Raw genomic sequence first — 22,248 nt, 5'->3', positions numbered from 1 at the left:
AAACAAATGTAATTTTTTTGAAGGGATCCTTTCCATAATGATATAATAATCTGTATATATTATTATGTAATCTGAGCCTGTCATGGATCTACATTGACGGGTGCCATTGCCCAAAATGATTACATTGCAGCCTGTTAGCCAGTTTGTCGCTCAATACTGGAACAATCTCAAAAATCGTTGTCATAATGATCAGAATATAGGCTCCAGGTAAAAAAAATCGGAAGTTTTCCTCTGATGGCAGTTTTCAGTGTTGGATTGTGATCCTGTACCCCTTGGTACTTTGCTGAACATTTTGGTATGCAGCTTTATATACTTATATTTATATAAACATAAAAATGGATATCCAAAGAATCGCTGCACAACCGGTCAGGGACTGCATGTCCATAGATGAACCATGAACCATGGGCTCCCTGCTGGCGGGCCAGACCACATCGGCGGTGAACGGTGCCCAACAGGCTGTTCCTTCAGCCTGGTAGATGAAGCGGCATCCTGGATTTATGAGGCTGCTGGCCTGGCAAAAATACTGTCCTCTTACAAAATAGCAGATTTCTCGCTATAGGCCCATCCCCTGATATATGAACCCCTGGGGGTCATATGGGGATTAATCTAATATGTGATTCTCATGGTGGATGCTACACCGATCTGAAGACATAGACTCTACAGAAATTGAGTTTAGCAGCTGCAGAGTGAACAACAAAAAATGGTTTAATAGGACCAGGGGTGTGTTGTACATCACCAATAGACATATCTTAACGATGTCAAAGTGTTCTCGGCCCTAGTTTACCTTTAAAGTGTACCTCGCTTGTGTCACAAGCGAGGTTGTTTGATTTTGTGAAAGCCCTGCAGCAGAGAGGACCAGAGCCTTGTTGATCCAGTGTTTACGAGAGCAGGGCGTGAGGGTCATTATAACTCCTCACCAGCCTTCACAGCTGTGGCTGCTGCTGCAGCAGACTGAAGGCAGAGAAGGCCTTTGTATAACGAGCATGATGATGAGGTAGTGTTTATTTTGTTATCTCAGCGGACCGTGTACCTGTCTGAAAACTAGCCAAGCACACGAGCGCAATTGTTATTTTCGCAGAGAGCAGTTCCTGCAAGTAGAGCGATAGCTGTGGAGTAGCATTGAAGCGTCAAAGCACGTTTAATGGTGGGTGTGAAAACAAGATGTTCTGTACAGTGTGTACTGGCAATGGTACAGTTCTCTTGTATCTCTCACATGCAGCAGCACACACCTACACAATATTTTGTTGCGTAGGTTGCACACAACCTATACACTCGGAACAATGTGCAGTGTGGCAGCAGTGATGGAATATTTGCTGCGGTTATTTTAGGATCTTGGAGGCGTGAAACTGGTACGCTAGCGCTGAACACACACCAGCTAGGACGGTGCTCTACAACCAGACCAAGATGCTCACTTGTGTGGGTATCCGTAATGTTGTGGATGCGATTGCATAACAGCAGTAAACACCATTCAAAAGGAGTTTGTGTATGAACCCACTAGTGGGTTCTATATTTGACCCCCAAATGTCTTCACAAAAAAAAAGTTGTATCTGATTCTGGATGGTGGGATGGTCAGCATTTTTACATTTAGATACAAATGTTGTATTTGACTATGATTGCCTAAATGCCTCTGGAGATTGGGAAGGTTACGGCAGTTGGTGGTGAAAAGAGGAAAGAGGATATATCTGAAAGTGTAAGAGACAGAGGGAGAGAGAAATAGACACAAAAACACATAAACATACAGATACAAAAGGACAACATATAACATATAACAATAACTTAAACTGCTTTTTGAATGTAGAAATAACATTTTAAACATGTATTCAAGAATAACTGCAGTATTCTTAATGTTACATGTGTATTAAAGAAAAGATGTTTCCATTGAAATCGGTTTTGCAACACGTTTAATGAGAGATGGCAGACAGATGATCTTGGTAGACTTCAAAAACTCCAGCCAGGCTCAAAAGAGTTGGGCCTGCACAAGAGACTGGACTGCTGGTAAATTGGACACATAAAATGTGGAGCAAGAAATATCCATGGGAAATATACAGTAGTAAGAGGAAGAAAAAGATGAGCTCCGGATGAAGTGGAAAATGGTTAGGCAGAAAGAAACTAAATAGAGATAGATTTGATTATTAAAATGAAGCTGACAAAGTTGAAGACAAGAATACGTATAGAATAGACAGGACAAGGACACACCTAGAGGGAGAGAGGGTTTGGTTAGGGTTAGGGTTAGGGTTAGGGTTAGGGTTAGGATGAGACAGTACTTCATGCAAAAAGGGATTATGAACAGAATCTGAAGCTGCCCTGAATTGCTTCAAATCCCATCTCTTTGCATTAAGGGGTTGGTGGGAGGTGTCAGACGGCTGGTGTTTTTCGAATGCGTTTCCAGTGGCAATTGAAAGGGCAGCGTCATATCCTGTGAATTTCATGCAACGGTTTACTATCCTCTGATAAGGCGTAATTAATCGGCAACGGGGTGGTAGTGTGATAGTCGGACCAGCAGGTGGCGCTGTTCGTTCTTTCTAAATGGATTATTGTAATAATTCCATCCTATTTGTTAAAATTGCGAATAAAGGTTGAAGTTGTGGATTGAACAATCGTGGACCTTCAGCTAATAAGCCTAAATTGAACACTCCAAATCAAGACAAAGTGACAAATCTATGGTAGGCCTAAATCTAAAAGGAAAACAAGGCCCGATGGAAGTCTAATGGAAGTTAGTTGGGGCCTCCTGTCCTGCATCTCTGGCGTTCTGAAACAGGTATGATTCATATCCTATGCCTCTTATTCCCTATATTAACGGTTCTGTAGGTAAGCGTTTTCCACATCTCTCCCAAAGGTTGTATCAGAGATGTTGGCCTTATCCTCTATCTATCTACCGCTGTTTATTTCTCCCTGTGCTTTCTCTGCCCCTGCTCTAAGGTGGTGTCGGCAGCTGTCTGGTAGTTACCCGGTTGACCTCGCCGGTCCGACAGCGGGTCTGGCGGAGCCAGTGCCGCGCGATGACATGCCAGCGCTGAGCGGGCCGACTGTGGGGAGAGGGGGAGTGGGTTTGTGGCACGGGGTCAGCACTGATGTTTGTGCTCGCAACCCCGGACCCCTCCTCTCCTCCATCGGGCTGCGTCTTGACAAACAACAAACATTATCCGTTACATTTTTGAAGGCACAGTGGATCTCGCCCTAGAGATCGTAACTGGTTACATTTGCATTGTATTTATTCATTCATTGTATTTCAAGAGTCATCCGGAAAATAGTTTAGAACAGAGAATGTTGGTTTCTATTGTTTAGAAAGGGAATAGGCCTCAGTCATGAAACAAAAATTAGGGGGAAAGAGCCACTCCAGGTATCACATTGGTACTTTAGTTGTATTTGATTTACATTTTTAAATCTGACTCATTTAATTAATATCATTTTTGTCAGAACCATTTTTTATATTTTTTGCGTTGCTCTGCTATTAATCCGATTTCCCACTTATCTAGATTTGCCCTCTTATGCCCATATTTGTCTGGTTTCAAATCAGTCTCTGATTATATTTTCCACATGAATGACTCGTGTCATCAGCACATTAAAAACAAAGAAAGTCGTTTTGAATCGGTTCATCTCCACGTCTGGCGGGTAAACAAAGCACTTCTCTAATTATAAACCATCGACATGAGGAACATCAAGTATGTGTATCAGCCATTATAATCAGTGCACTTTTAGTGTAAAGTATAAACAGCCTATACACATCATGGCGTCTACCGCCGGGTTAAGTAACACAAGGGGGTGACTGACCACATCTGAGTCCACTCCTCTTTGTTCAGGAAGCAGGGGTTTCTCCTCGGTGAACAGCTGCTCCTTCATACCCGCCATCCTAGACAGCAACCTGCGATCACCATGGCAACAGACAGACACACGCACATACACACACACACACACACGCACACACACACACACACACACACACACACACACACACACACACACACACACACACACACACACACACACACACACACACACACACACACACACACACACACACACATACACACACACACACACACACACACACACACACACACACACACAGACACACACACGCAGACACACATAAAAAAAACAAGTAAAATATTTATTTCAACATGCACATTACCTGTTAACTTCTCAAAAGAGCTCCATGCAGAGATGAACAGATTTAAGAGAAAGGATCCGATGTCTTCAATGTTCTCTGCCCCTTGAAAAGGACAGACCAAAATATTTAAAGACTGAATGTGTGGTGCTGTAATGGTCCTTGGAGGCCTGGAGTCCAGGCCAATGCCATTAAGGTATGAAAGAAAAATAATCCAAATGTTTTCAATGAGTCGATATTGAGGCTAGCTCAGCTGTCAGTCAAGGTAAACAGGCCCAGTACAGCTGCCTGCCCCCGAGAATATACACAAACACACACATCTTCCAAAATGTACCTAACATACATATCTGGTTGCTGGCTACTGAGATATCCTGGAACAGTATGTACTGTAGCTGGGGGCAGGGGTTAAGGCTTAGCAAATTGTATTCCAATGAATAAACAATGAATATCGCCTTAGTAATAAACAAACATATATGTGAATGTGTTTCACATATGCCCATGGCAGTGATCCCGTAGAAACAAAACCATAAGGAGACGAAACTTATTCAGCCAAATATGTTGACCAAAATTGGATTTGGCTTGGTCGACCACAAAATAAATGGCAGAATTGTAACCAAAACAGTCAGGTTTCTGTCCACCAGTATCAGGCCAGGGTCAGCCCCCTCCGTCCCTAGCGTTGCCCATTAGATCTCCTGATTAACTCCCATGAACTCCTTATTACCCACAGCTGTTTCCGTTCCCTCATCAACCCTTCTGTATAAGAGTCTTCTTGACTTGTCTTCACTCATTTGCAAGTTGTTCCTGTGTACGTACCTCATTCGGTCCAGTCGTTTAGTAACTGCTACCTGCCTATTTCTCAACCTGTGCCCTGCTTACCGTTCTGGGGCCGTTGCCTGCCTGTTTTCTGACCCATTTTTGATTGCCCTGACCTTCCTAGCTTCTCAGCTCTACATGCCTCCCTGCCTGTATATTGACCAGTCTGTGCATTTGAGTTCACTTCTGGTTGAATCCAACCCCCTTAGGAATCCACCCCTAGTACCTGAACGGCACTCCAGAATTCAGTCAATGACGCCGGTGATTGAACAATGATGAAGGGTGACATTTTGGAAGATGGACCTCACCTGACCTTAAGTTACCAGAGGATATTCTACATTATATTAACTTAAGCTTCTAATGACCACTCATGTTTTGTTAATAAATAATAAATAACAAATATTTGAAAAGCGTCAACCTTCCTCCAGATCGTCACTCCCACTTGCCCCATTGTTATTTCTCCTATCTGACGGTGTGACCTTTCTCAAGAAACTGGAAAGGTGCCAGGGATAAAAAAAGACACAGAACCACATGCACCTTTGTCCCATCGCATCTCTTCTCCTCTCTCTACCTCTCTCTTCCTACTGCAGCTCATTTCTTTCCGCCATCTATCTCTCATTGCATCCCCTCTCTTCCCATCCTCTTTGTCCTAGTGTATTTCTTTATGGCCGTTATTTTGGTCCCACTTTGTTTTTAATGGTCGTTTAATGTCTGAGCCTACGATGGCCTTTCTGTCTACTTTCCTACGGCTCTTAAAATATCTTTTTTATTCCATGCGTGTCTGCTATTAAGTATTAATAAATGTATTGGCACTTTGCAAAGTCTCAGATATTTTAATACATCTTATCTCATTATCGCAGCTCTCGCTATCTTTAATTGGTGGGGGGGGGGGGTGGATGCATTAAATGACCAAGTGCAGAGCGTGACAGCTGATAATTCATTCTTCAGCCCCTCCAACATTTCCCCACAGAAGGTTATCCATAAACGTTTTTCGGTTTGTCCCTTTTCAGGACGCCCTCATTTTCATGAACCCATTGACACTCGTTAATCCTCCCTCTCGTTATTCTACACAAACTCCTCCATCTGTCCCTCTGCATTCCCATTTATCTATCGGATGTACGATAGCTTGATGTGAAAATCAATTTCCCCAGCTCCATGTCAGGCTATATTTGGTCTTCTGACGCCAACAACCAAACCACCAGTGGAACTGGACCTCTTTCTCTCCCTCGCAGATGATTAAAAAAATTGCTTTGTGTGCCTCTTCACATACAGCACCAGCTGCTGTTTTATCGAGGAGAGATTGTGATGCTGCATTTTTTATGCAATGAGTAATGGATGCAGGTGAGATCTAGGATGGGGTGAAGCAGGTGCGCACATGGGAGCACACACACACACACACACACACACACACACACACACACACACACGCACACACACACGCACACACACGCGCACACACAGGCGCACACACACGCACACAGACACACACACACACACACACACACACACACACACACACACACACACACACACACACACACACACACACACACATACACACTCACACACATCTAACTGATCTGTAGGTCTTTCTTTGCATGTCAGCATGTTTTCTTTTCACATATGTATGTCTTCCGCATCGGGGTGTAACCTAATAAAGCTGTTTCTTTGAGACCTCAGTGTGCACGGGATGCACGGGATGTAATGATCTCCAAGCTAAAAGAAAACTGTCTCGAAACAAGGCATATGAGCGGCTCACCCGAAACAACAGAGTTCTTAATGGTTCTTAGCTATACCAATGTGAACAACCGGGTGAAAAATATTGCTTCATTACCAAGCTTCTTTTTGTTGACACCCGAATGGTGCATTGCTTTAAATGTTGCTGCCGAACAGAATTATGGGACAGCATAGTCTCCTTTCCCTCATGCTAAAAGCAATCAGAAAGGAATTATTAAAGCACCTTTCCTTTGCTTGAGGGAATTTGAACAGCTCTTATCATGACAGCCACTTAGATACTTCCAGATAATTTGGAAGTCCTGGGGCCTGTTTCGTATGAGAGAGGACATTAAAGAGCACAAAAATGATCAACATGGTGGTCGTAGCCAAACATAGAGGACACGGACACGGACACTTGGGAGAGAGCTAAAGACCAGGGACCACATGCATAATTCAATGCTCAGCCAGATGGTGGGAAGCCGTGTACGCAGAGATTTTCAGAGTTCAAACCGTGCGTAGCACAATGGTACAGGGTTTTTATATCAATTGCATCACTTACTGTAGGGCTAAGCCACCAAATGTATGATTTCTGTAGAACTCAATACCTTGAATTATATAAAAGTCACCAGATATCTTATCTTTCTCTCAAGTCATTCTGTGCCCCCTTGATTTATTTGTTGTTTCTTTTAGTCTTATTATCTTTTAGCCTCATTATCAATTTAGTGGCTTTAGCCCAACAGGAAGTGATGCAATCCCTCGTTAAAGGAAAACGTTAAAGTGCTATAAATTTGTCAGGACTATTTGAATAAACAAAATGTATATTCAAGTTAACCAGGGACAGTTTTAATCCCGAAACTATTTCATTTTCCACGAATAAAAGGTATATCCGCTTCTTTTTTCGCACACTGACACTTGACAGACACTTGACGTATTGCCGATATGCGTCGTTTAGGGTCTTATTGACAGACAACCTATTCTGTCGTTTAGGTTGGAGAACGTGCTGCCATATGCATTTTTCAGAAGCGCGCCCCCCCTCTCCCCCCCCCCTCATCCAGGGGCTGTCCGCAGGTGAGAGATCATTTGCCTACCTTCCATCCTTATTTCCACCTTTCACAAAGAGGTGGAGAGAGAGACAAACAGAAAGAACCACTTCTTTCCATTAGCTACGAAGACTTTAAATGTGTAACACGAACAGTAAGAGATGTTTGCTGGAGAACTAATTCAATATATTTTCTCACATAGAGAGAGGACCACCACCCGTCTCCTTCTCCCTCCATTATCACTCTCTCTCCATTTCTCTCTTCTTCACCTGCTTTCAAGTTCTACCCAGAACTGGTTGCCATGACAACTCCCAGCAGTGTCGCCAGCCTGGGTTATTTCTGTTTGTGGTCTCACATTCACTCTTTTTTCTTCGTGCTCGCCGACTTTTAATGAGGATGTACTTTTAAGTACACTTAAGATTCCCTCAAAAGTGCAATTCAATTGCTTTTCAAGATCCATATATAGAGCTGTTTTGATCTTAAACGACAGGATAGGTTCATTTGTTGGAACAGTGGTATTCTACTAAATTGTGCTCACATTTTATGACTGTACTTTTGGACTGGTTGCGTTCGTTTGTAGGGGCCACTGGTCCAGGGTTAAGCTGGTGGGGGACAGGGGACAGTAGACGGTCACAGCAGAACTGGACGCTTCCTGTTAAACATATGAGATCAATAGAGCAGTCAGGCGGACTGGTAGTAGCTGAGCAGAAATCTATGGCTGGAAACAAAACAGAAAGGAGGGAGGGGGGGGGGGGGGGAGAGAGAGAGAGAGAGAGAGAGAGAGAGAGAGAGAGAGAGAGAGAGAGAGAGGTATTGAGAAATAACATACACATTTTGTTGTTGGTTGTTCTCGGACTGGAGTGGTAAAGCCAACTTTAATTTGGGCTTATATTGACCCCAGATCACAGTATTCATGAGACGTATCAAGAGGATACCAATCCACTAATAGAGATGAATCTCCTCATAAAAAACATAAACCGCATGTTATATAATGTAATTAAAAGTGTGAGCTAAAGTGCTAATTCCCCTCTGAGGACAAAGCGATGAGTGAGAGGGTGGTAAATTGCAGATAACTCATGCTTGCTTGTCTGTCTTCCTATGGCTCAGGCCAACCTGATAACCACTTCATCCATCGCTTCTCTTTTCTCATGCATACTCTCTGCAGTCATTGGCACAGCAGCCCAACTACTTTTTTTTCAACCTCCATCCTATGACTTAATGTGCTATTATGGGCTCAGAAGGTAGAGCAGGTTGCCTGGTAACCGGAAGGTTGGTAGTCTGATCCTCCTAGCTCAGTGTCGAGGTGTCCATGAGCATGACTCGACGAGCTGGCTGTGTCTGAATGTGTGTTTGAATGGGTGTCTGAATGGGTGAATGTTGGGCAATACTGGTTAAAAAAGCAATATAACATATTATTATGATACTGTTCTAGCAATGTATATAATTATAACCTGCTTATAGTTTTGATGGAAAGCTTCTCTGATGCAATTTTAATGTGGCCACAAAATGCTGCAAAACATAATGTACATGCAAGTAACTGTTGTTGGCCATGGTGCAGGATAGGGTAAGTTTCTCCCCCTCTCCCCTTTCTTACTTTGCTTGTGGGAGTTTTCAGCAGGTAGTTGAAGGGCTACAAAGGGATCCAATTACAAAGAAGCAAACACAAACGTGTGCTTTAAACAGAATGCTTTTGGATTTAGAGCTGGTGCCCATGTTCTTCAAAAGACTTCAGACACAGCTAAATTATCAGAGATCAGAGTTATATTAGTCTCCCAGCGTCTGATGCTGTGGAAAATGAATTATTAATCACTGTTGAATCTTTAGACTGGTATTTTGTGCTTCCAAATTGCCCAGAGATATTCTTGGGAGATGTTAACATTAAATATTAAACAGAACCTCAACTAAAATTGGGCCTTTGGCAGATTTGGCCTCGTCTCGTGAGATGGCCGGTGCTTTGTCCGAAGTGTTGCAAGCAAATATGTGTTTCTGTGAACAAGTCGGACAAAAACCTCTGTGCGGCTCAACAGAGCTGATTCTTCAATCTCAGTCACCTTCTGTGGATTGAGGATCAGAGCCTTTAGCCGTCTGAGGTGGTGGGCGTAGTGGGTTCTAAGGACCGGCCTGGTGAAAATTGAAGGAAGGCATTGTTGAGCTGTGTGTATCATGAAAGCTTTCCGTGCGGATTAGCGGGTGGAAGGAAATGAAAGGATACTGAGGCGTTAAAGGGCATCGCAGTGTTGAGCTGGTATCCCACAGGCTAATACAAGCATTCACAAACGGACACCAGCTAATTCTTTGAGTTGCACTCGAATGGCATCAACCCGTTCACGTAAATTGTCAACCCCTCTCCCCCACACCTCATACACACACAAACACATATACAAACACACACACACACACACACACACACACACACACACACACACACACACACACACACACACACACACACACACACACACACACACACACACACCACCACGCATGCACACAAGATAAAATATTCCCATGTTTATCAATTTAGTTGTAAATTATCACAATTACAGTTTTAAAAGGTTAAACATCCAAACTTTAACTAAAGCAATCAAAGGAAATAAAACTAGAATAACAATATTGTATGTATGTATATGTATGGTACTAGAGTAGAGTGTCGATGAAATAAAGTATAGTGAAAGTGAAGCTAACTCTGGTACTGCGAATGTGCTGTGCATTGTCCCTGCTAAATAAACAAACAAACAAATGCATAAATAAATAAGCATTATGTGTAAAAAATAACAAAGGGGAATCTGGTGAAAGGTGAAAAGGTGTGATAGGGTAGAGTGTAGACAGAAGACCTGTGGGGCTATCCTGTTACAAGCAGATACACCAGTCTCCAACTTGTCAATGGAAAGGTAACAGAGGTTGAATAAGAAGCATGGGAGACCTACACCAACACCTATATACCTTAAATACTTAAAGGTCCCATGGCATGAAAATCTTTCATTATGAGGTTTCCTAACATTAATATGAGTTCCCCTAGCCTGTCTATCGTCCCCTAGTGGCTAAAACTTGCGTTCGGTGTGAAACGAGCACTAGGTATCCTGCTCGCCTTGGAAAAATGGACGCCCAGGCGCCCTGATTGGAATGTGGCCCCATATGTCATAGGGATTGTTGCCCGCGATTGTCTCTCGCTTGAGCCCCGCTTCCCGCTGCCCGCTGCAGAGGGACCACCGCCTCGGTGCTGCCCGCTGCCTTCCACCCGCTGCCGAGGGACCAACACCTCGGTGCTGCCCGCTGCCTTCCACCCGCTGCCCACTGCCGAGGGACCAACACCTCGGTGCTGCCCGCTGCCCGCCACCCGCTGCCCGCTGCCGAGGGACCAACACCTCTGTGCTGCCCGCTGCCTTCCACCCGCTGCCCACTGCCGAGGGACCAACACCTCGGTGCTGCCCGCTGCCCGCCGCCCGCTGCCCGCTGCCGAGGGACCAACGCCTCGGTGCTGCCCGCTGCCCGCTGCAGGAGGCGGTGGTCCCTCGGCAGCGGGCAGCGGGTAGCACCGAGGCGGTGGTCCCTCGGCAGCGGGCAGCGGGCAGCACCGAGGCGGTGGTCCCATTACTTTGAAGAGTTGCTTCAACAAGGATTTTGATCTTAAGCACTACCACTTTTTTAATAATTGAGTTTCTTATATATATACTGTATATATATACAGACATGTACACCAAATTGTATTGCAAAATTCGAATGCACTAAGAACTGTATTACTTCAATACATTCATCGCACTGGAGTGCTGCCCAATCAGCAGTCGAAACAACCACAAAGTATGCCCTTACCAACTCATCTCAGGATATCAGACTAACCAAATCACCCTCTCCTCCTCACCGCTGATCTGAGTGGCTCATGCAGAATGCCCTGGTCGGATGGGCCTGGGACCATATTGGAACACCAAGAGAGCTGTTCTCCCAGAAGGGCCGAAAGGTTGCTTTTGGAGCGAGGCCAGAGGGGCAGACGGAGAGACCTCGTGGGCCCCACAGGGAACACTGCTGAGAGAGGGGGACGTTTGCCAAGTGTCCCGCCTTAACGGAAAGGCCAATCAGATGTGAGCGCAACAAGGCCCCGTTGAGACAGTGCTGTCATTGCAGGCTTAGGGAGTAGGACTGGAACGAGTTTTTGGTTAAATACCATTTGAGATAGAAACAAAACTAACTAAAGTAATTGTCTCTAGAACATGACCTGACCTTATAATTACTATATATATATATACACTGTATATATATATATATTAAGGGCAATTATGTCAGACCACATAATTGAGATGCACTCCAGTTTAATATCCACAGAGAAGCATGGGCCAATCATATTCAATAACAATATTTCAACCACCAAGCACCTAGTCCTTTTAATTGGTTTATCCCCTCTTCTCTGACACCTCACAGCATCCATTCTGTATTCCAACACGTACACACTGTAATATTCACAACACCAAAGACCTTACGGGCAAACAGACTTTGTCGGTTATCACGTAATAAACGGCACAAGCCCACAGATAAATACAAAAACTAGAACAAAAATATCCAATGTCAGATTGAGTCACTGTCATTAGCGATTATGTAGGGAAAAATGTAATCCATCGATTGGGATTCAATGAATTGCGATGAGGTTCAAACAAACACCATGATTAAAACACCGTCTACATGGCGTGGGTGCTGTGGGGAGAAACAACATCAGGGGCACACTTGGATTCCTTCAACAGAGACGGGAGATTCATGCAGAGGACATGCGGTTCTATCTGATACAGAGACCAACAGCCAGACACTGTGGTGGCTGGCATCTGCAAAGAAGATCGATGACAGCAGCAGCAGGAACCCATGGCACACATTGTCAATAAACAATGTGTGTAGGTCTGCGAATGTACGTGTGTCGGGGGTTTGTGTTTATATGTGACTTATATGTGAAATATATATATGTGAAATGATAAAGATGAGTACATTTGACGCCATGCTCAATATTTTCATCATCATCATCTTCCTCATCATCATCGTCATCATCATCATCATCATCATCATCATCATCATCATCACCATCATCCTTTTGGCCAATGAAGACGAGAAAGGATCTATGAATCAACGAATCGTTCCACGTCAGTCTGGATCCTATGCTTCCTCCCACAGCTCATGAGTCACACATGATGGTGGTCCAAGATTGGGAGAATTTGTACGATGAAAAGCTGTAAAATACTGCACATCAAATATTGCAACAGAACCTGCTCCGGGACCAACTTTGTGACTAGTATATTAGTCGTAGCAACAGCCACAATGAAGGAGTACTAATAATCATAATTTACATGTTAGGTCCTGAGCGTAGTGTTTTGCAATCAGCCTGATTTCAATGTAGCCTCTCCTGATCTTCAACCCATGATTCAGAGTCATTTCCACCAGCCGATTCTACTGCCACCACCAGCCCACGATCATGGAGGGGGTATCTGTTCTCTGAGGGCTTGAGAAATCTGGGCTCGGTCGTCGACTACAGCCAGTCAACGAGAATATAGCTAAAAGTGATGGACAACAAGACATCTGCAATTTACTTTGGATTAAGTTCTTAAGGTTTAACAAGGTGTGGATTAAGCATCATAATTTGATGTTCCACAACATCTCTTACATTTTTGACTCCTTCAAGCTGCTTTAATGGGTGGAGTCTATCTACCCTCCTGTTGAGGGTACGCATTGGTAGCCAAGTGGTAGACCAATCACCGCACACTCACGTGTTCAAAGCAGTGACCACTGACCTTACACTCGCGTTAAGCAATTGTGCAGGTGAATGAAGCTAGGGCTGTCTTGGTAGTCTGTCGGCCTCTTTCCACGACCGACCCTATTAGCCAACTTTGTGTTGTGTTTGAATTCACGTTTTGACATTTTCAGGACGAGATATTTGTTAGGTGGGGTATGCAGACATCCCTCTGGGATTTCTTATGGTTATTTTAAGTTTTTAGACGCTGTTATCCATCACTTTAAACCTGGACTGGCCGACTCACAGGATGGAGTGATGGACGAAGATGCCATGTGTACATATGCAGTATATCTCTACACATAACCGTACATAACCGGAGGCCCGGTAGACAGGCGTTCTACGCGGCGGGGTATGTGGTATGGTAGGCCGGCTGTGGTCGCTGTGTTCTCAGCGGTCCTACGTACATGGACTGCAGGAGGCTCTGGGGAACCTTACAGCCGGCCTTGGGAGGGAAGGTCCAAAACAATCCGGGTCCCATCTAGCCGCGGGTATAGAGGTACAAGAGACAAGATCCTCCGTACTGCCGTTGGTGCATTGCAGGTGCAAAGGGGAGTCATAAAAAAGATTGTACAGGATTACAGGAGAGCTTCAATGCATTTACTGTACACAGCAGATGACGCTGTACTCATTATGTACATTCAGTGAATGCGACAATTAAACACCATTTAGCGGACAATATCATTATGTGCGCGTGACACAACAGTTGAGTTGTATATCTCTATCTGAATGCTACTACGATAAAGACAGTGCTTTTCAATACAGTTATCTGATTACTTATTGCTGTATGTTGCTGACCAAGCAGGCGACTTCCGTTTAGCATGTAGCCAGTTTAGCATGCATGTATCGCTCGTTCTAGAACTATTTATATTCTCCCAGATTTGCATCCGTAGGAAAGATAAACTCGGATTTGTTTACCTGATCATGTATCCAAGATTAATGGTAATGCCATAAAAATGGCTCATCGTTTTTGATTAATTTGGTAATCCAATATTTTTTTGGCATCCAGAAACATAATATTACATGAAAGACGATCAAGTCTATATTAAGACATTATCACAAGTGATACAATAAGATATCAATTTATAAACACATTGTATGTGGATGTATGCTGATATCAAGAAAATAACACTTTTTGGTACCAGGATTTCCTCGTCTTTGTTCAAGGTTAGAAGGTTATCTTCCCAAACAGTTGAAAATCATTAAAAGCCAAGCAGTTCAGGTAGTTACCCCCAGAGGTCGGGCGTCCTTCTGATGACTGGTACCAGCTTCACTCATCGATAAAGATTTATTACACCAGAAACATTTGGCTTCAAGACACAACAGCATGCAACGTTAACATTATAATGCTAATGAAATCTCTTGAAAACTCACAAATGTATATTATGTGCATACAGTCAGAGATGCACGGTGTGTTCCAACATCTTAGATGCAGCAAGTGGATGCAAATGCAAAAAAGTCTCCAAGACAGACAGAGGTAGCCTATTTATGACAAACTTCCTATCCCCTAGTTCCACAACCCAGGTCTGCTGCAAAGCCAAACATGCCCTGCCATTCAGCCTCACGTGATCAACAACAGAGCAATACATGGCACAGCAGCAGATGCGAAAAGTACAAAAGGAATGGTCATACTCACAATGCAATTAATCTATGAGCAGAACAGAATATGTTCTCAAGGAGACGTCCAGGTTAATAAATGAAATCAAGGGGGGAGGTTTACAGACCACAATACATGGACTTATTTCGTTCTTCCAGCCTCTCCTGTAGTATCAGGGAAATGAGGGATAGTGCTGCTGTCCAGTGTTTAGCACACCTCCTTTGTGAAGACATGGAATAAGCTAGACCGGCCAAAATCCCTCTGTGACGCCAATGCAGACGCTGGCAGAAGGGCAAGAGGAGGGTGGTGCGGGATGGGCTGGGGGGGAGAGCTTAACGTGCACCGTACTTTATTTACTCTCCTGCAGTAGTCACACCTCCCAAATCCTCCAGTCATTTGACATACTTAGTGCTAAATCATAATTTCTGGGATTAAACATCCCTTTTGGTCTTTTTTTGAAGGTCTGAAAGATGATTAATTCTAACACTCTGGTGGACTTTCAGTGTGACCAATCGGCATGGCAATCACTTTAGGAGAATTATCAGACCGAAAGTGATTCGGATCACTATTGGAAAAATAGCACACACAACAAAGGCTTTACCGTACCTTATGCACTGAGGATCAGTACTCCTTTTTTCCGGCTGTCTGAGTTCAGGCTTTTGGTCTCGGTGTCCTTGCGTCCCTTTAGGCTGTTGAGGTTGAAGGCTGTTGAGTGTCACCGATGATGTGTCTGTAAATGTGTGATACACAGAGACAGATACAGCCCCTCTCTCGCTCTCTTTCTCTCTCCCTCTCTCTCCCTCCCCTTCTTGAAATAAACAGAAAGCACGTGGCATCAGCAATGATGCAGCACACTGTAGATCAGAGAGCAGAGTGGAGAGGAGGGGCGGGGGAGAGTGTGGAGAAGAGATGTGGGGAAGAGAGTAGGATAGGGGAGAGGGGAGAGAGGCAAATATTAGATGTAAACAGAATGGAAGACAAATAAAAGTCAATAGAATGAACATTGAGAAAAATGTGGATATTTTTTCTCTGAAGAGGACTGTAACTGTTTTTGACAGAATACAGACATGCCTCTAGAAGGGTGTGTGACGAAAGCAATCATTTTAGTGTAAGAAAGCATAATCGCAGCAAGAACAAACACCCAAAATAGGAGATAATCCTTTCATATCTCATTCCATTATAGTTCATGCATTCATCTTCACACTTACACGTGCGCCAGTTCGACTATTATTATATGTGTATATTTACATGTAGTCTTTTCATGTATAACATAAGCTCCACATGGTGCCAATGTGCGACAATCTATCTCATTTCTATCTCCATTTTTGGCAGGCGGCTGGTCCCAGAGCTTTATCCAGTGTATCTTTGTATCCCTGTGATGTTCCCAGTATGTGTCTGGCTGTATCCTCTCCATCTTTATTCTGGGGAACAAATGACCTAGTTAGCAAAGCATACAGACTGCCTGAAGCCCCAGCTTCAAAAAGGGGAGAATGATAGCAAGATATTTAAGCAATGCATCGTTTTTGAGTATTAGCTGCTACCGTATTATTAATAATTTGTAACGCTCTCGCTCTCTCGACATGTTAACATGATAAGATGCCTGCAAATCTGAGAGCAGACTGCCGCAAAACATCAGTTTTAACCAGTGTGACTTTGTTGATGGATTTTTGCTGCTGAATGCCTGGCAGAACAAAAGCCAGATGACACCATGTTGTAACAGAAATGTAAAATAACCAACTGAATAGTAACGTGATCAATGAGATCTCTTGTGTGTTACTTATTGATGCACATATGTATATAGATAGGATAATAATCACAATATTGAATATTGAAATAGTTCAATAAGTGGCCACCACTCCACTCACTCAATATGCTGATATAATCTGTAATGGTTGTGAATCATTGCATTATTCCTCACCCTTCTTCACTTCCTCACGCACATGTACGTCCTCAGCTCATGAGTCCATGTCATGTCAATTCTTCACCAGTGATATCACATGTCTAAGCTGTCAAATGTGTCCATCCCAATCATCAACAGTGAAGCACTTCTAGTTTTATTAGGGCAGAAGTCACAGGAGGTGACTGTAAAAACTGCGATGTTGAATGTTAAGCTCCGCAATCCGTATTGAATACATACTAATGGCATTAATAATTATGATGAAACCGTTTTGGTGACACAATAACGCATATAAACAAGATTCCAATGAAGTTTTTCACAGGACCACCAATAGATAAGTAGCAGTTGGCAGGCTTTACGAAAAACACATTCAGCTGGTCAAAAGCCAAAACCGTTAGCAACCGAACACAACATCCTGTGATTGGTCAGTCTGGTCTAATAGTCCTTTGTGGTGATTGGCAGAGCCCCCTGCCAGCCCGCCTCCATGGGGACCACTGTGTGCCTTCTGCCAACAGAGAGCCATCCAGGGAGCCCCCCCCCCCCCCCCCCCCCCCCCCCACACCCACACACACACACACACACACACACACACACACACACACACACACACACACCAACCCACACACACACACACACACACACACACACACACACACACACACACACACACACACACACCCACACACACACACACACACACGCACGCACGCACGTACGCATGCACACACACATACACACACACACACGCACACGCACACACACACACACACTTTTGTGCGAAAAAAACAAAACAGAATTGAATCACAACTTGCTGGGACTTAAGGAATGAATCCAGTTACCAACTAAGAAAAAGTGTTACCCCATACACAAAGCCAGTATAATTATCACAAAACTTTTCAGAATGTTTTTATGCTCTAAGAATTGAATGGGTGCACAGCAACTCTTTCAACACCATGTTGTTCAAATACCTAAACCGCAGTCACATTGTCAGACACATATCAGTCCCCTCTGGATAGCTGTCTATTCTCTGCATCACTTGTCTGCCTGCCTCTTACTAAGAATAGTGTAAAATAGGCCCTCTTTAGTAGCTGAGAAAATATCATACACTGCCTATTGAACCACACAGACTCACACTACAACCGCTTTATCTGTAGTTTGCAAGATAAATCTATATAGTTAAGACTTAACAATAAGGTTCAATAACCGCATTTATTAAAGTTGTAAACGACATCCGTCTTAACACAGACTCTGGCAAAAACTGTGCTACTATAACCCAGTTATAAAAAAAAAAAAAAAAAATTTTTTTTTTTTTTTTAATAAAATTAAATTTGCGCGGGACATATACGTGCGGTAGCGCATGTGCTGTTAACAGCAGTTGAAAGCCGTCAACAGTAGTTACACACTCCTAAACGTTGGCATGGCTGAGGGGAAACAAGCTAAGACCTACCATTTTCACCCTGAGTGGGAGGAAGATTATTGATTATCGTTGAGAAGGTGCCGTGCGCAGACGGAATGAAACCCCCACTGAAGTCCGTAGGTTCACGATACAACCCCCCCCCCCCCCCCCCGTCAACAATTGTTCTTTACCCCCCCCCCCCGCCCCCCCCCCCCCGTCAACAATTGTTCTCTACCCCCCCCCCGCTTGAAGGTAGGTTTGCTGGTAGATCTCGGGAGGTTGGCTACTTGAAAAGTAGATCTTGGGTCAAAAAAGGTTGGGCACCCCTGCTGTAGACCATACAATACTTTTGGACAGGTTAGAAAACTGGGTGGGGCTTTCGATCACGCACAGTCTTAAATTGGTTCAGGTCCTACCTACAAAATAGGAACTACTTTGTTTCCATTTCCGACTTTGCATCAGAATCAACCAACGTGACATGTGGAGTCCCACAAGGTTCAATCTTAGGACCCTCTTTATTCAACATCTACATGCTCCCACTAGGGCAAATCATCCAAAATAACAATATTGACCATCGCTATGCTGATTACACGCAAATCTATGTATCGCTATCACCAAATGACTATCGGCCCATAGATCTGATGTGCCAGTGCATTAAGCAAGTGAAAGATTGGATGTGCTGAAATTTCCTTCAACTAAATTAGGACAAAACAGAGATAATTGTATTTGGTTCTAAAACGGAAAGGCTTAAAGTAACCCAACACCTTCACTCTCTGTCCCTGAAAACCTCAATCAAAGCCAGAAAAAGTGCTATATAAATAAAGTTGCCTTGACTTGCCAATAATAAATCATTGAATACCTTTAGTTAATGTGGAAAAAACCATTAACAAACAATTCATTATCAATTCATTAACAGTTAACAAATGATCAAGTAATCATTTTATGATGTCTTACTAATACTAAGTATGATTGTGTGAAAGAGAGAGACATGGTGCAAGAGAGAGAGAGAGAGAGAGAGAGAGAGAGAGAGAGAGAGAGAGAGAGAGAGAGAGAGAGAGGGGCTGTCTAGAAGTATATGGGACCACAGAATGATGTTGTGAGACATAAAGCCTCTGGCGCTTCTCAACATTTCATAGTATACACAATTGGGACCCTAAGAAATACCAAATGTCACAGGCTCTTGGAGGAGACGGAAGCCAGAGGCTTCATTTAGTGTCTTGTGTGTGCTCCCTGGTTCCTTGCCCTCCGTCTCACTCCGTCCTGCGACACTGGGCTCATACTGCTCTCTACAGACCCTCTCCCAGCAGCCCTGCAAAGGAGGAGATTTAAAAGTGTGTCACGTTTATGGTTGCAGTTGCTTCCGATAACCTGGACACCGAAACACCCACGGAATGGACTATGTTCGGGGTGAACTGTAAAACGGTCCCCTCCATAAGGCAAACGGATCTGGCATCTCTCTGGCTTTACTGATTGTGGAGATGCTTTCAGGGCAACTTCATTTCCATATGTTCAAATAGAATTACTCCCAACTACTGAAAAATTGCTCAATTAAACCAATGAAGGAGACAGCAATAATGTCATAGCAACGACAATTTGAAAAAGGGTTATATTGTTAAGATTTTTAATAAAGCCTAGATGTACACACTATATTATATATTTAGCAACAATTTAAAAATACATTTTAGAAATTCTCTAAGCCTTTAATGTGATCCGACTGATAGGAAAAAGGTTAACCTGTACCTTCAGTTTTTGACTGTGTTAAATAACAGAGAGAAGAAAGACAGAATAGAAACAACACTCTCAGACACTCACTTTCTGAAGGTATGTTTCAAACATTTCTGTATGCTTTGAGCAAAAGCCTTGGCTTGGATAAAGCAACCAAGGTTGCCAGAAAAACATGAGCTTTCAGTCTTCCAAATCCTTCTCAATATTTTTACTTTAATCATGAAGACCGGGGAAAATAAAGAGACATCCTTCCTATACACACTCATCTATACAGCGCAAAACGTGTCCCTCAGTGAAATCACTGACTTCTATCCGACACAGAAAGCGATGATTCAGGATCGATCCAGCAAAGCCCAAGGCCATAGCAATAAATTCGATTTCCATCCACCAAAACAAGCTGTCTATATATGACCCAGATTCAACAGTTCATTTAACAGCAAGGCCCTGTGACATCAAACTAACAATGTTTCACAGTATACAGCCACTGGAGCCGTCACTCCTGTTCCGTGGATGGTTTTTGTGTTTGGTCTGGAAACCTCAGACTTTAGAAGTCTCTGAGACTACTTCACATTCTCGGATAAGGAGGTTTAGTGCTGAGGTCATCAAGAAGCGACACAGCTTCGCCCTCGTGCATAATAGAGCACAGATGGTAGCCCTCATGGAACACACACGCACACACACACACACACGTACAATGGCTGAATGTCACCTCTGGATGGTGTGACGCTCGTTGTTATCAGGAGCTAAATGCCATCACACCCACACAGGCAGGAGAATGGCCTGGCAGACTAGACAACATGACGTTTTTAAAGTTTTAATTGAAGGACTAAGGCTGCAGCACAGGACACTGAACTGTTTACAAGAGGGGTGATAAAGAGCCAGCCTCACCAAGCTGGTGAAGTGCTGGCTCAACCTTGTTACCACCGATGGGACCGAAGGCCCCAAACAGATCTTTCTTAATGGGGAAAAGGGACGAATTTGTTCGAATAAAGTACAACTGCAGACATATTTACAAAATAACATTGTTTATTTCAAAAGCACACATTTCATTACTTACGCAAATAGTATTATTCATTTTTGAACAATAAAACATGTACGATAAAAAACTATTTACAGAATCTTGGCAACAATTTGTAGAATGGACAGAGCAGAGTTGGTTGGCAGCTTCACATTCCAACAAGCACATTAAAGTGTATTTTATGCGATTAAAATGTTTTGTCAGGTTATGTCAAATGATCCTTGATTAATACTCTTTCAATAATTTAACATTGCAGACAAATTCTAGGTTAACGGGCCTTGTATAATTACGTTCTGCCATCATTATGTTTCAGAACTGTACCATAGCGACGAATTCCGAAGAATTCCTGAATGTGGGAAAACAAAGAGCATGGAATATCTATAATATAAGGTCAATCATTGTCTCTATATCTCCGTTACCAAAAGGTCAACCTTTACCCTGCTCAATGTATTGCTCTGCCAATGCATCACTTTCTGCATCACAACACTTTCAACCAATGAGGGAACTTGGGGCTGCCCGAGGGGAAAAAGCATTCAGGCTTGTAGGTCAGTCATTTTGCGCTTGCGGTAGTTCAGAACCAGTGCGGAGGCTGTAAGGTGCGACGCCTTGCCCTTCTCCCAGCCCTGGAAGCTGTTTAAGCCCCTCTGGCCCATCTTGAACAGCTCCCGCTCCAGACTGTCCAGCCGGTCCACCAGTGCTGACGTGTCCTCGTTGTAGGCGTTCTGCGATGAGTCCATTGTTCGCCGAAAACGACCAATAAATGTCTGTCGGGGAAGCAATGCAGATGATTATGCAGGTGAAAAAAGGACTGAGTCCATTTAATACCAAACACCATATTAACAAAGGTGAAAAGGGAGCAATATTTGCTGGAGGAGACGTTAAAACCCAGAATCACACAAGAGATGAAAGAACATTTTAATAAATAAGCAGCCAACAGTGACATGAACCTGTACATGGTAACTAATTAAGGCACCTCGTTTGTGACACAGTTTGATGTGAAAACAGCACCATCTACTGGTCATTTATAACTACACTGGCGCTTTCTATTTTTTGACAACACGCCAAAGTTAGTAGAAACATCCAGTCTCTGGAGATTTTACTTTCTAAAGCCAACATGCTAATGAATCATATAATGTCATTACGTTTCCTGTCTATGTAAAAGCATCCTCAATGACAA

The 22,248-nt window shown here is 43.4% G+C and overlaps 2 protein-coding genes across 5 annotated transcripts in view; both read right to left on the bottom strand.

The window, feature by feature from the left end:
* Positions 1-15,838, bottom strand: part of ndrg4 (NDRG family member 4) — a 29,555-nt gene extending 13,717 nt beyond the window's left edge. Inside the window, exons 1-4 of one of the 4 annotated variants that reach the window (XM_056598290.1) lie at positions 15,642-15,833; positions 8,216-8,329; positions 3,772-3,862; positions 2,948-3,121 (exon numbers count right to left, since the gene is read on the bottom strand). In XM_056598290.1, coding sequence (XP_056454265.1) covers positions 2,948-3,121; positions 3,772-3,862; positions 8,216-8,217 — 267 coding nt within the window. In that variant the 5' untranslated portion in view covers positions 8,218-8,329; positions 15,642-15,833. The other 3 variants (XM_056598288.1, XM_056598291.1, XM_056598289.1) reach the window with 3 other exon arrangements.
* Positions 15,839-21,064: 5,226 nt separating this feature from the next.
* gins3 (GINS complex subunit 3) overlaps positions 21,065-22,248 on the bottom strand; it is a 2,165-nt gene continuing 981 nt past the window's right edge. The window contains exon 3 of the mRNA XM_056599430.1: positions 21,065-21,835. Within this exon, the coding sequence (XP_056455405.1) occupies positions 21,605-21,835 (231 nt within the window). The 3' untranslated portion in view covers positions 21,065-21,604. The remainder of the gene's footprint in view (positions 21,836-22,248) is intronic.

This window comes from Gadus chalcogrammus, chromosome 9 (assembly GCF_026213295.1).
Source record: "Gadus chalcogrammus isolate NIFS_2021 chromosome 9, NIFS_Gcha_1.0, whole genome shotgun sequence".
In the NCBI taxonomy this organism is placed as follows: Eukaryota; Metazoa; Chordata; class Actinopteri; order Gadiformes; family Gadidae; genus Gadus; species Gadus chalcogrammus.
This window is presented reverse-complemented; position numbering and strand designations above follow the sequence as displayed.